Raw genomic sequence first — 14,817 nt, 5'->3', positions numbered from 1 at the left:
GTATAAATGATTCAGCGGCGCCGAGAGCAGCGTCCGAACGGAAGAGCAAGAAGAAGAAGAAAAAAAAAGTGAGCGGGGGCGGTGCACGAGGAGCGGCGCGAGGTGGGTGAGAGGCGGGATACGTGGGAGTTGTCGACAGGTAAAGCTTGCGAGGCTCTTACACCGCCGTATGTAACATACACATATAGCCGTATGTCACCGAGAGTTGTTGCTCTTTATCCACGAGTATTTACAACACGAACCTGTTGTAAATACTGGCACCGGAACGACGGCGGTGGCGAAGAGGAGGAGGCGGAGGAGTCGGAAGAGGGAGCGAGTGCGGCTCTGAATTTAAAAAAGTGTGAGGAGAGAGGAAAATGCACTGGTACGTGTCTCTGGCAGGAGGAAGCTCCAGACGTTTCAAGGTCGCTCGCTGCACCGGCAAGAGTGCGGCAGCGGAGGGAAGAGCGGGAGACAAAACACCGGCACGCACCAGCAGACGCTGCCAAAAAAAAAGCTGGAGGTGTGATAGGATAGATAGAGTGTGTGTGTGTGTGTGTGTGTGTGTGTGTGTGTGTGTGTGTGTGTGTGTGTGTGTGTGTGAGAGAGAGAGAGAGAGAGAGAGAGAGAGAGACTATAACTCATCCACCACCCTGTATTTAGAGACAGGGTTCAAGTAGGACCAGATGATCAGCTGCCTATTCAGATGGTAAATAAATAAATAAACAATACAGAGCGGGAGAATATTTATTTCTCCGGCGTCGACTGAGCTGACTGAGAGGTGAGCCGAGGATAGAGGACGATGGAGGGTGGGGGGGGGGGGGGACGGCACGTAACAGGGAGGATCAGGTTCATCATTGAGCTTCAGTCAGGATCGTTTATCAGGATAATCAGATGGACGCCGTGAAACTAGAAAACCCGCTCGAGTCAAAATATGGTTAACGTGTGAGGAGGTGCAGGGTTCTGGTTTAGGTTTTTGCAGTCCACCGTGTTTCTGTGGGCTTGTCTGTTCTTGTCCATACCCACCCCTTATGGACTACCCTTATATTGAGGGCCCTATAGGCTGGTCCACAAACAAAAAAAGGAAGGGCTTTTGGCTGGACAAAAGAATGGAAGATGAGTGGAAGTCAATGCAAAGTTGCCACAAAGATCGCATTAAGAAGGTGTGTGTGCATGTGTGTGTGTGTGTGTGTGTGTGTGTGTGTTAAGTGACTAACTATCCCTGACGTTGCCGCAGCCACTTGCACGCTGCTGCCAGACTTTATTGGATTTGCCTTCTCTCTTTAGTCAAACCCAATTTGTCCCAGTCCGAGAGTGAAGTGTTCTGGCCACATATCGGTCACTAATGTGACAAGAGGGCTGACGTCCTTATATAGGCGTCTTAAAGGGCCACGGCACAGAGAGTGTTTTAACATTGATTTGATTTGACTTGATTTGATTTATTCAATTCGAACGTTGGAACGAGATCTGACGAGGCTGCGCTCAGACTGCAGGCGAATCTGATTCAAATCAGATTCCATCTCAAATCCAATGTTTAGGGCTGACTGTCCACACTGTTTTTAGCAAGTGTCCAAATGGGATCTGGCTCAGTTCAGACTGGGCCACATTGTTGACCCATCCGACAGGTTGCTGTAGCAACGACGTCGGATCTTGGCTGGCAGTCTGAACGTGGCTGTATTGGTTTTGGTTTTTATATGTTGTAGTATTTTAATAAGGATTTTAAGGGTTGGTTTCAATAAATAGGGAGCTAAAATGAAACACAGAGCTGCCTTTTATTACCAAACGGCGTCCAGACCGACCTGGTGATGTAGGCCTCGGAGATCCTGGTGTCGGTCGGCGACCCAACGTCTTTCCCCGAGCACTTGTCCTCGGCCGCGTGTCCGCTGCTGGCCTCGCTGTCAGCCTTCTGACTCAGAGTGTCGGAGAAGTTGTCGTCTCTGGGTGCACGGAGAGACAGAGTGACATTGAGATGCGCGAGGGAAAGACGAGGGACAAAAAGAAAAAGGGAGAAATCAGCATATCAGTCGATCTTTCATATTTTTTGCGGCAGTCCTGCGGAGAGTTTTTTGATATTGGTTTTCAGACAGTCAGCACGTCTCGCTGTGTGTGTGTGTGCGCGTGTGCCAAGGTCCTGGGAGACAGATGAGTCATGCCTCTGGACCTCTCTGCAGTCTGCTGCTGGCCTGTTTGCGTTGCACTGAGGTGTGTGGCTGGATGTCGCTTCCTGTCAGGTGGCACTTAGCCACGTAGCTTAGCCGCCTCGCTGATGCAAGACGTGAGCATTTATTTTGGCGCTCAAAACAGACTGGAGTCCAATGATAGTCAAAGTTTACAGACCAGAAGAGACAACTGGGACATTCTAAGTGGAGAGATGTTCTGTTAAGTAGTCGTCCAGACGTTTTTGTGTCGTGTTTTTACGAGACAACGAAAGTGCACAGCCATTGTGCCTGCGCACGTTACACTTCTTAGCCTGCTGTTTCTTTTCTTTTCATTCAAAGTGCTGAGCAGGATGCTCGAGAGTCGCGGGACAGCTGTACGGCCGTAAATTCCCCGGCTCTTTCATTAACTTAAGAAGACGCCCCATCAGCTGAGGCTCTCCCAGATAAATTATTGATAGCCGCTGGCCGACGGGCCCGGGCCAGCGGCGGAAGAACAGAGGAAGAGGAGGACGGGAGGCCTTTCTAAATGGCCATTTTGTCAGGCAGTTACAAAGTGAGACGAGCGTTTCTTCTAAAGAGACAGTGAATCTGAGTCCATTAGACGCATTAGACGGTCACAGTGGCGGAGGGTTCGGCTTGGCAGCGCTGAGAGACAGAGACGGCGACGTGAGGGCTGCGTGAGGACCCTCGAGAAGGAAGATTGTTTTCCTCGGGGGGCTGGGGGCCCTGGACAAGGTTGAGAGTTTGTGTTTGGGTTTGTCTGGCCTTGGAGTCAAGCGATGGCTCGTGGCCTCTTGTAAACCAAAGTCAACAAGGACGAGCTTGAGGAGACTCAACTTCAGGTCTTGGAGTGGAGCTCCCAGGAGTTTATGAGCAGAGATGAGAAAATTCCTTCTGGAGGAATTGAAGCGCTTACGAGAGCCTATGTCCTTGTGTTGTGTTAAACAAGGACATGTTAACTGGAGTTCCAATCTAAATGAATCGTCCAAGGATGTCTCAAGGGGTTGGGAGAACAAAAATAAAGGTCTTTGTGATCCCAAAGAAACCTTGCTTGTCCCTACTTCTGCACAATTTGACTGTCTGTTACACATCTTCTTTGGTTGTTTATTGCACAGTTTATTGTGTAGTTTATTTTTTGTACTGTTTTGATCCCAATTTTGGGATCAATAAAGTACATCTATCTATCGATCTATCTATCTATCTATCTATCTATCTATCTATCTATCTAAATGGTTCTAATATGCGATACCTTGGACATCAGGACTTACATGTTAATTAAGTGCATGTTGCTAAAGACAAACTACACGAGTGGAAATCTCAATAATGTCAGAAGACTGGAGTTAAAACCCAAGTGAAGGACAGGTCTCTTTTTATTCCCTGAGCCACTCCACAACCGAGGCTTAAGAAAAAGTTTTGCTTCAAGGTTACAGCAGCTTATATAAGAAGTCACTTCTGTCCTACCAAGAGACTCGCCACGGCGGATGACTGCTTCCTCCAAGGTGATCTGACGCAAGGAGCTTGGATTCTTTTTTTAAAGTAAAAAAAAAAAAAAAAAAAAAAAAAGAAAAAAAGCCTTGAAGCGCATCAGTTCAGCCTCTACTATACATGGACTCGCTCGTCAAAGCCTCCACACCGGATACTGGCTGTTCCACCCACGGCTCGGTCACATCTCACGACGGCGAAGATGAAATAATTTTGAGGGACTTACACGTCTTGAACCACGATGTACTGGTGCGGCACCAGGCCGTCGATGCCGTTGTGGCGCCCCTCCCACCAGTCCTCCGACGCCCGCTGGTACAGCAGCAGCGAGGCGCCCTTCTTGAAGGAGAGCTCCCGGGACGAGCGACCCACGTAGTCGAACTTGGCGATGGCTTCAATCGGCTCGCCCTCTGTCAAGACACGGAGGGGTAACACAGGTGAGCCGCGTCAGACGGCGAAAGGGAACGAGGGAACGTGATCTGATCATGCACAAGGCAGAAACGAGAAGAAAAAAAAAAATTCTAATACATTTTTCAGTTTTTATTGTTTTAAATTCACTCCAGTGAAGCAGCCTTGAATTTTAATTAGCATTGAATAGTCGTAGAAAAATGTCGTATTCAGCCCTCTGTTTACAGCTACCTGCAAAGATGAACTGTTAGCATCCTGCTAAACCTGATGCCTGGTTGCAGCTTCTACAAAACAGCAAAGTAGATGTGAAGAAGTCTTAGAGGCAAACGCCTGCCTTTATACTAGCAGAGGAGAGGTATCAGCGCCCTTTGTGACATCATGCTGGGCTGTTTTTCCAGTACCGTTTGCTTTAAGACACAGTGCTTGAAAAGACTAGAAAACACAAGAAGTAAAGATTGCAGTTTTCTCACCGCTGTGGTGGTCGCCTGTTATTGTTGGAAAACACTTTTCCTGTGCTCTTCCATGTTGACTGCCTTACTGGCATGTCGGCGCACGTGCGCGCTCATGTGTGCCTGCTCGCGATGTGTCCCAGTGTGCTTGGCCAAGTCAGTTATTTTAGCTGCAGTCTATAGTAACCCTGCACAACAACACCGGGGCCGAGGCCACAACAGGCCCTGAGCAGCTTTGCAGGGATAATTATAGGAGCTGGTGCGAGGAGATCTATATGACTCAGAGGCATGACAGTGGCTATTAGATATCCACTCGATTACGACACAAACCCCAGGACCTGGGTCAGTGGCATGAAAAGGCGGACATGGGGAAAGAGCAGAAATAGTTGTAGTTACAGAGCAGAACAGAGGCAGACTGAACAATTACTGCTGCAATGTCTTTTAATCAGTTGGATTCAATTCCTGAAAATCTACTGTTTTGGAACCTCAAAATCCCATCTGTCTGTCGATGCACTAAGTAGGTGTGCTGAGAATTGTGATGTCACAAAGGGCCGTGACAACGGCCCCAGCCGGGTGAAAACACCTCACGGCTTCCTTCTCGGAGTTCCTGTCCAGAGGAGGACACAGCAACTGTCATCACTCTGTAATAAGCATTACGACAGGAGGTGGTAAACAGAGGGCTAAACGTGCCCTTTACTGGAAGCTCGATTCACAATTACTGCTTCTGCAGAGCCCAGAACTCAGAAGCAAAAGAGTTGAAAACGCAGCGTGCCACGGAAACACCTGTATTTTCCAACAACAGCTGGGGCCGAGCCCTCCCACAGCTAATATGCATGTGCTCCGGCAACACTCGTCTAAAAATAGCTCCTTTATTCCTCGCCACCTCCCTCCTCCTCCTCCTCCTCCTCCCCCATCTCATATCAGACAGGGGGTCCCTAGACAGCCAGCGCCTCGCCCCTAACAGCCTCTCCGCGTGGACGACGCCGAGGGGCAGCGGAAAAAAACGCAAATGGCTGAAGCTTGTACGGGCCATCACGGAACGTTTCTCGCACCCAGCTCGAGAGCCATTCCCAGATGAGCAGCGGGGCCACGTGAGAGAGGGAGAGAGAGAGAGGGAGAGAAGGAAGACAGATGTGATTCCTTCTTCCTGTTTCTATCTGTTGTATTTTTCCTTCTCTTCTCCCCCGCCACCTTTTGCCGCTTCACTCGGCTGTCAGGGTTGACTGAGTGTGACGCGGCTCTGCTGAAATGTGACAAGCAGGGAAAATTTACAGCCCAAATTGAATTGAGCGGCGCCGCGGCGGACGATCCCGTTAATTAAGTGGATGCAGCTTCTTGTTTTTCTGTTATCAGCGATGAGGATTTCTCTTCCTGCCCCCCCGCCCCCCGTCGTAACTTCCGATCCCAACTGTCTGTCTGTCCATCTGCAAATGCTTATCCTGCGCATGCACACAATCGTGGGTACGCAGACACACACAGCGCCGTGACGTGGCTGCGGACAAGAGCAGCAGGCCATAAACTCAAGTCTGAGTGCGGTTTGAGGAGAAGCCTTCCCTCATATAATTATAACTGAGAATAGCCTCTGACTTAGCCACCCAAGGTCACACACAAACACACACACACACACACACACACACACACACACACACACACACACACACACACACACACACACACACACACACACACACACACGCGCAGAGCGACCCGGAGTTGAAGAAATGTTTTCGGGGCGCCGGAGACACCAACTGTCAGACGTCTTACACACACCAGCGGAGCGAAGTGGGGACGGGATGCTGCGCCGGGCGCGTTCGGTTCACAGGAACAGCGAGAGAAGAGTCGGGATCCGTCTAATGGGATCAAACTTCTAGGAAACTTTTAAGAGGAGAAACTCCAAGGCACTCGCGCGGAAAAGTTAGAAAGCCTTTATTGTAGCGCCGTTGCCGCGTTTGGGCAATCAAGCCTTCCTCAGAGAGTCAGAAGACAAGACAAAAGTCTACAGTAAAGGCTTTAGAACTTTTCTACGATAGTCCCTTGGAGTTTCTTCTGCTCTTTTTGCTTCAGCTTGTTTTTTCCCCATCCAAAGAGCACCTCTAACTTACTGCTCTTTTGGGGAACTTTCTTTGCGAAACAACTCCACCCGGTTGCTCGACCGAGGCTCATTGCGCGCAGAGGCACTCTGCGGAAAGTGATCGGCTCAATCAAAGCGTCCCTACTGGGGCAGAGTGAATGACAGGGAGGACGTCCTGCGGCGCTGCCACAAAGCCCCGGCGGATCAATGCTTCACCTCTGACCTGGGAGCAAATTTACCAGCAGATAACGTCGATGTATTGACGGGCACGCGCGCGCGCGAGAGAGAGAGAAAGCTGCCGCTCAGGAACTGGCCAGTTAATCTCGGACGTATGTTGCGGGAAGCGTTCCGTCCGAGTTCATGCCCTGGTCGTTTGCGGACCGGGGGGAAAGCAAAGCGACAGGCAGACGACGGTACTGCGCACGTCCTCTGAAGGTCGCTGCGGTTTTGGGATCAGCACAACGGAGGAACCGGTGGCAATTAAGGGCCTAATGTTTTGCGTTTTACTGTCTTAGATTGAAGAGGAAGCATGCGAGAAAACATTTGCTTTCGATTCCAGAAAAAGAGACTCTTGAGGTTTGCTTCATTCTTTCCTTTCCGTTTGCACATGTTGCACAGTTAAAGGCCCCCTAAAGACAAATTGTGATTTATTCAAACTTAATTACTGACTTAAACGCAGCAGTTGAGGTTATTAGGAATGTCATTTTTTTTTTTTTTTTTTTTCTAAGGCTGAACGATTTTCTGGCATCCACTGCTAGGAAAAAAAAAAAGTGTATTTGGAGATTATCATTGAGCAGGTTGTGTCTAAAATGTGAGATTTTCAAGATCTTTTGTCAGTTTTTAAAAGTTGTCTGTGAAATGCAAAGTTGATATTGACCAAAAAAAAAAGACACAAAGATGGAAGAAATTTCCTGATAAGATCAACAGTTTTTATTTCACGGTGTGAGTTAATGAGAGCTCCCACACACACACACACACACACACACACACACACACACACACACACACACACACACACACACACACACACACACACACACACACACAGTAGGGACTCCAGCTCTGCAGACAGCTACCGAGGCCAACACTGATTTTTACTTCTCCCACCGCTGCTCTCCTTCTCACTCACTTTAATGACAAACACATTTCTCCGGGCCGAGAAGCGAGTTAACAGTTGTGCTTTTTTGTTTTTTCTCCCCCCCCCCCACTCCGCCTCTGGAATCGCATTCGCTGGTAACCAAACAGGAAAAGAGGTTTTGCTTTTGTGTCTGCGACTCAAATGAGGTCATGGGGACTTAAAAATAACAGATGACAATAACTGGACCACGGTTTAAGACTCTGCGGGGAGGGAGCGGAGTCGGAGAGGACATCCTGTGAGAGCGCTCGTGGAGGCTTGTTGGAAGCTAACCAAGGAGGAGAGGGATTGCTGGAAAACACAATCTCCCATTAATTACTCAAAAGAGGCGATGGCTGCCATCTGCGCTCGACAGCGGGAATCCTGAACTTCCGATCCCTCGCGATCACATCTGATCAATCGGCTTTAGCGGTTGCGCAAGACTGATTACAAAAACATTGTCCAATTATTTTAGACTGGATAAGAATAGTTGAAGAAATTCAGAACATTTTACTGAAAGAGGTAACACACATTGGGAGAAATGGAGATGCTGTTGTAAGGAGACGATCACTAATCACATGCTGGGTGGATGAATATTTTGGAGAACTCTGGATTTTTCTCTGTAAAGGACATGGAAATTTTATTCCAGGTGGACAACTTTGCACCTCTTGTGACTGTTTGGTGGAACATTCCCCTTCCGTTCCATACATGTATTTTAAGTTTGTTGTTTTTGTATTTACGCAGAAAAAAAACAAAATTATTTATTTATTTATTTAATTATTTATTTAAAAAAAAAAGATGAAAAAACAAATTTTAAAAGTTGTGTTGCACACTAACGCTGAGGAGCCGGGATGCCCAGTGGATCCCAGAGTGTGGAAAGCTGGTAGCTTTGGTAGCTGAAACCGTTTCTCCTCTCATTTATTTGATTAATTTTTTTTTTCAAACCCCGGGGACGTGAACAGCATCGCTCGACCCCGTCTGACAATTTTCAGTCTCGCTTCACCCACTGCTGCTGTTTAATCTGGAACCAGACCGCACGGTTTCCAATTTCGCTCGGACAAAGGACGGCGTGTATGATCGCGCTAACCTAGCGTGTCGTGCCGCGTCTGAGCTCCACCCGTGTCCACATGAGCCATGTGTTGTTTTAAAAGCGTTCATATTTCTCTTGGACATGTGGATATGTCGTTAAACGTCAGGGGAACACGACCTTCTCAGAAAGACGTTCGAACTTAACGCACGGCCGTCACGTTTTTTCTTTTTTCAAAATCATGCGGTTAGCAAAGAAATGTGACTGAAAAGAGGGGAGGGGGGGGGGGGGATTGTGCCATGTGGAAGGAAATGTCCCCCCTCAGGGGGGCTCGTATGTATGCAGACCACCATGGAATTCCAAAAGAGGCGGATGCGGATGTGTCTTGGGGGCCCCCCCCGTGGGAGAAGCACAGCGCCATTAGAATGTGAATGGCCGGGCGTCGGAGCGGAGCGCCGTGGTCCTTTAAGGTTACCGCAGTTAAGGCTGTGAAAAGCGGGATTAGCCGCAGCGAGCCGGGTTTAACCCCTCCGCGCCACCGTCGACAGGTTTTGACAGGTTGAGATTAATCAATTGGATGGTGTTGAGGCGGCGTTTGGAGGAAAACATGAGGAATGAATGGAATGAGGGACAAAGTAATCATCTTTCGGAGTGGATTTGGACGTCAAAATGTCGAAACTCACCGTCCTCGCTCGTGTGCGTCTCCGTTCCGCCTTCGTTCTCCACCTCCTCCAAGGCTCCGTGTTCACTGTAGGGGCTCTCACTGTGGGGGAAAGAAGGGGGTCGGGGGGGTTAAATGTAAATCACCGGGGGGGGGGTCACAGCTGAGGCAGGGTCAAGCACTCCAGACAAACACATCCTTCCTCATTTCTTTTTTTTTTTCCTCCTTCTTTCTTTCTTTCTTTCTTTCTTTTTGTTTTTTTTCAAGGCGGAAGTGAAACTTAAAACCCAGAGAGGTCCAGTTTTGCCCGACACAGTCGAACCCTGTTTGGTTGTCCAACTGGCAGGGACAAGAGGAGAAAGTTCAAATAACGGCCACTCTATTCTAGGCAGAGATGTCCTATCTGAGCTTGTGCCACTTTCTTTCTTTTTTTTCTTACTCGTCCTTACTGGCATCGTCTTAAAGAGAGCGGGCAGTCATGACGCACGCACACACACACACACACACACGCGCACGCACACACACTCCTGCCAGGAACTGAACTGTCTTCCCCCTTGTACCACGTCAACAGCCTCCTCCCCTGCAATAAAAAGGGGGCGGGGCCAAGACAACAAATCTCCGCCGGGAGGCCTCGAGTGCTGCGCCGGTGGCACACGGCCGTGCTGAGACGACTGATTAGCTTCCCCCAAAGGGGTGAAATGTGCTTTTCGTGCATGTAAAGTAGGGTTTATGTGCGCAAAAAACAGAGACGTTCTGCTCACAGATGTGGAGCTGGACAATGGCCTCATCAGGGCTGATCTGCGCAGATTGGCCCCGCTGAATTTATTTGAACTGTTCCCTTGATTGGCCGTGGCAATCAGTGATTTTTCCAGTCTGTCTCGGCGAACGCTAAAACACACGCTGCACTGTCTCCCGGCCTCGCCTCTTGCCTACTAAGGCTGCGTTCAGACTGCAGGCGAATCGGATTCAAATCAGATTCCTTCTCAAATCCGCATGAAATCCCAAAGGAGGTTTCAATCTGTTTTGCAAAAAAATCGGATTTCATGTGAATTGTGACTGTTCAGACTACAAACGAGCCAAACAGTTTCAATCGGGATGGGCTAAAAATCGGACTTTGGCTGGCAATCTGAACGTGGCTATACTGCTGCTTACACTCCACAGACCCCAGCAGTGAACCGGCTGCAGCGTTGAGAGCAAACGCATACCTGCATACTGAGTGTGTCCCTGAGGAAGGAGCTCTGGCAGCACGCCGTGGTTACATTCACAGTAAATAAATAAAAAGCGGGGCGGGTGGTGACGTACCGGAGTCTGCCGTGCCTTGAACCTACATCTTGTGTAAATCTGTGCTGCTGCATGAGGTCACCTCATTCTAATCATTTCCATCTTTTGCTTTTAAACCCCCCCCCCCCCCCAAACTTCCCCTTCAGACCCCACAGGGTGTCTTTTCGGAGCAAAAAAGCTGCACGACGCGATTGAGAAATCTAATCGCTGTTCCAGAAAAGTCCCCATCGGAAAGGTTCAACGTAGGGACACACAAGGTGAACGCATCAGCAGCTCACCAGTAGTCTCCTCCAGCCATGCACTTCTCGTAGACGGGCCCGTCCAGCTCCTTGGCGTCGGGGAAGATGGTCTCGTGGTGGATGATGATGGTCTTGATGATCTCGTTGACGTGCGCCTGGCAGGAGACCTGGTCCTGGCTGTCGGGGGTGGGCATGAGCGTCGGGCCGAAGCATATGGCCAGGTTGTACGGGTCCATCATGTTCTCGTCGCTGTACTGGGACAGGCTGAGGGGGAAGATTCAGAGGTGAGGATCCGGAAGGTGGCGTGCTCCTGGAAGGGAAACGAAACACCAAACTGCTTCGGGAGGCTTTGACTCACTGGTTGAGGAAGGCGAAGAGGTAGCGCATCACGATGAGAACTGATCTGGGGATGGTCAGCAGGATCTTACGGATGTACAGCGCTCTGTCGTACAGGTTCTCTATTCCTGCAGCGGCACAGCAAGGACAGAAGGTCAGTGATGATGTGTGAGATAGAATAGAATAGAATAGAATAGAATAGAATAGATGTACTTCATTGATCCCAAATTTGGAAACTACGTTGTTAGCAATTAAAACAATAGAAAAAAATACACTATACAGTAGTAAATCTTTAGAATAAGATTCAAGTGTACCTAAATATAACAGACAAACAAGATTTCATATCATGTTCAATCTTTATCATATGACTATGTTTATGAAAGCACTAATATTAAAGCAGTCACTTAAATAGTTCTTTAACAGGATGATAGAACTCATACAGTGACGTAAGAATGACACAATGGACAAGATGGATACTAGAGGATGATGAGCAGGTAGCAGCATCACCGTCAAACAGCTAGGACACCTGCTCGTTTTCTGCTCTAAATTCAAACGAGTCAACCTGTTAGGTCGATTTTTCTGCCCTGGACAAACGATATACAGTCCGAGGAAACCTCTGAAAGACTGGGAGGCAAACCCTTTATGATCCAGCCCATACAGGAGTGAGCCTAACCTTGTCTTTTGATTTTTTTTTGCAGTCTCATTCGTGCTGCCGTGACACCGGGAGCTGTCGGCAGAGTCGGAGTTCTGCTGCCTGCTGCTAAAAATAAACCCCGTCACCCTCCAGCCACTTTGTGCCATCTGGGATTTGGGCTTGGGGGATTCTCACGATGCATTTTATTTTTTATGAATATCTAGCAGGGGCTCTGCGTGCTCCTGAGAACTCCAGAATCGACAAGTCCGGAATAAAAAGAGCGACGGCAGCGTGCGGCCATGCATTTTCAAACGCACTTGAGGAAACAAACAGGGCCAAACATCCCCTGCGATCGAAATTAAAGGTATTACGAGCTGGAGTATGTGACAGTCATGAGAGAGCGGAAAAAAAAAGAAAGGGAAGTCGAAGCCGCTCTGAGCCGCCCCATATGGTGCAGCAGAGGGTTTCTCAACAGGCGGCCTGGTGGACGTCCGAGCTCAGACTGCAGCCGGCGGCGCGTTGGCCTGGCGAACGCAAACAGGGATTCCCCATCAATCACTCGGCACTAATATGCAGAAGGCGACACAGCGGCCGGCCACCGTGCTTTGGTCGTGTGTGTTCCGACTTTGACAGAGGGTGACGCAACGCCGGTAAAAAGACGAGGACGCCGCCGCACAAAGAGGCGACTGAACGACAGCGTGACTTCGGAGACGGTCTGTATAGATCCGGCCACAGAGGTCCAACATTCCAGGGAGCAGGGCCGGCTTTGTGCCACTCACCACGGATAATAATGCGGCCTCAGTCAGCCGCATACCACAGAGAGGGCATCACCAGTGTCAAGAAAGAAGATAATGTTCGGAGCCGACCGCTACAGACGCTTGATTACGCTGCTCGCGCCAGGCAAAAAAAAAAAGAAAAAAAAAAGAAACACTCGTGTCGTGTGAATGCAGTGCTGCCGTTGCAGATGCTGCAGCTCGTAAAGGCACCGTTGGAATGGACTCAACTCAAAAGGCCTATTTTATATCTTTCTTTTTTTTTTTAGATTTTTATTTGTCATCCCCAGCAAACAACAAAGCTCCAGAAGACAGCACGTGCAGCCCTCTGTTTAGCGCCTCCTGCCGCATGATGCCGCGCTGCAATGTTCTGCACATCACAAGGTGACAAAACAAGGAAGATGTGAGATGTCAAGTGTTTGAGCAACAAAAACCCGGCCGGGGTGTTGTCGCTATCTCGGGAGAGCGATCGCTGAGGTGCCTCGCACCCGTTCAGACAATCACAAAGAGCTCTGATTTCTGGGGAGTTGACTGACAGCCAAGAGGTTATTTCTATAAAATATGAGGATTCTACATAAGTTGGATCTTCCCCTGAGGAAGCGGTGGATGTGAACAACAGATAAACAACTGATTAGGGATGCAAGTTATCGATTAATTCATTAATCGTTAGTTGATTGACCTTAGCGATCGATTAACGATTAATTGATAAGCTGCGATTTTTTTCCCCCCGAGAACCTAAATTTCACAATGCAAAATGTGTAAGGAACACATTATTTAACCCTTGAATAATGTTAGGGGTCCAATGTGACCCATTTTTACATTAGAGAACAGTAAAAACACAATGAATATTTATCCTCTGCCTTTAAGTTGACTTCTAATGGGTCACATTTAAAAAAATATTTTTAAAAAGTTGTTTAAAAGTAACTTCTAGTTCTAGGTATATTATGACCATCACAGTATCTACAGGTGCATTGCTCTTTCCTGCCACTACACTGTTATAATATTACATAACTACTCATGTAAAAAAAACATGGTAAATTAATTGCGACTAATTTAATTTAATCGATTAAATTCTTAATAGACAATTAATCGATTAATTGTTAACATCCCTATAACTGATAATAACAAACGTGTGCTCACTTATGCAGGCCAGGAGGTCACTGAACCTCTCTTTGGGGAAAAGAGGGTTTTCCAGACCGCGGAAGTAGAGCTTCAGAACTCCAGCCACCGAGTTGATGTCGTGATTACTCTCGTCGTCAGTCAGGGGGTCATTTCCTGGGAAAACATACAAGATAAGGTTGGTTGAAGACAACCAGGAAAGCGGTAATGTAACCACAGCAAAGGGGAAAACTTGTCAACCAGAGTGATGACATAATGAGAAATCAATATCACGTACCTCTTTCAAACGAGTTCTTGATGTCGTTAACTTCCAGCTGGGACCCAGACACTCGGAATATTCCTTGATGTTGGAGGCCTGCAAGGACAAAAATTGGATAAGGGAGGAGAAAGGATCAATACGCTCACATGTTGGCTGTGATCGCCGTGAGAGAGAAAAAGCCTATTTTCACTGTGCATAAGAGCAAAAGACCTTTCCCTTTTCTAATTAAAGGTAATGAATGACTCTGAAAGACAACAATTAAGACTGAGTAAAGTGTGTTCCAGCTGGGATCAGGCCTTAATGAAGGCAGAGGTCAGAGGTCAGGAGAAGGCCTGATTAGTCCTGGCCGTCTCTTTTAGTTTTCTGATCCCTGTTACTGCTCGTCTGCAAACTTCCAGAGCTCATTACTGTCAAGTCTTAACGCTGGACGGTTCACATTTTTAATCTGGTTTAAGTTTACATGCATAATTTATTAGTGACGCCAGGCAAAGCACCGTGTCTGTTTTTCCCGTTGTATATTTGAACGGGCTGGGTAGAAGAGGGTGTGCTGCTGTAAACAGGATAAAATCTGCATTTCCCATGACTGGAGTGAGGGGGAAACGCACTCAAATATGACATGGAAGAAAAGAGAAGGGCGGCGACGCCCAAATAATTAGTGCCTGGTGGGGGGCACGGAGGGGTTTGGGGGGGATCAACATCTGCAGAAGCCGTGCTCCATATTTGAATTGTTTACACAACGCGCAGCCAGCGACTTACCATACAGGTTGATGTAGCGGATGCAGCTTTCGACCACACGGGGGATAATTTGTCCCGAGTCCTTTGAAGGGAA

The 14,817-nt window shown here is 48.2% G+C and overlaps 1 protein-coding gene across 3 annotated transcripts in view; it reads right to left on the bottom strand.

Moving 5' to 3' along the window:
• The window catches only part of srgap1a (SLIT-ROBO Rho GTPase activating protein 1a), a 77,212-nt gene that overhangs the window by 5,927 nt on the left and 56,468 nt on the right, over positions 1-14,817 (bottom strand). For all 3 annotated transcript variants that reach the window (XM_076042824.1, XM_076042822.1, XM_076042823.1), the window contains exons 13-20: positions 14,745-14,805; positions 14,007-14,084; positions 13,751-13,885; positions 11,226-11,331; positions 10,907-11,131; positions 9,370-9,449; positions 3,847-4,027; positions 1,779-1,916 (exon numbers count right to left, since the gene is read on the bottom strand). In XM_076042824.1, the coding sequence (XP_075898939.1) occupies positions 1,779-1,916; positions 3,847-4,027; positions 9,370-9,449; positions 10,907-11,131; positions 11,226-11,331; positions 13,751-13,885; positions 14,007-14,084; positions 14,745-14,805 (1,004 nt within the window). The remainder of the gene's footprint in view (positions 1-1,778; positions 1,917-3,846; positions 4,028-9,369; positions 9,450-10,906; positions 11,132-11,225; positions 11,332-13,750; positions 13,886-14,006; positions 14,085-14,744; positions 14,806-14,817) is intronic.

The sequence above is a fragment of the Nelusetta ayraudi genome, unplaced genomic scaffold, assembly GCF_046127955.1.
Source record: "Nelusetta ayraudi isolate G7.1 ecotype Tasmania unplaced genomic scaffold, CSIRO-AGI_Nayr_v1 ptg000071l, whole genome shotgun sequence".
NCBI classification, from domain to species: Eukaryota; Metazoa; Chordata; class Actinopteri; order Tetraodontiformes; family Monacanthidae; genus Nelusetta; species Nelusetta ayraudi.
Note: the sequence above shows the minus strand (reverse complement) of the source record. Positions and strands in the feature narration are given on the sequence as shown.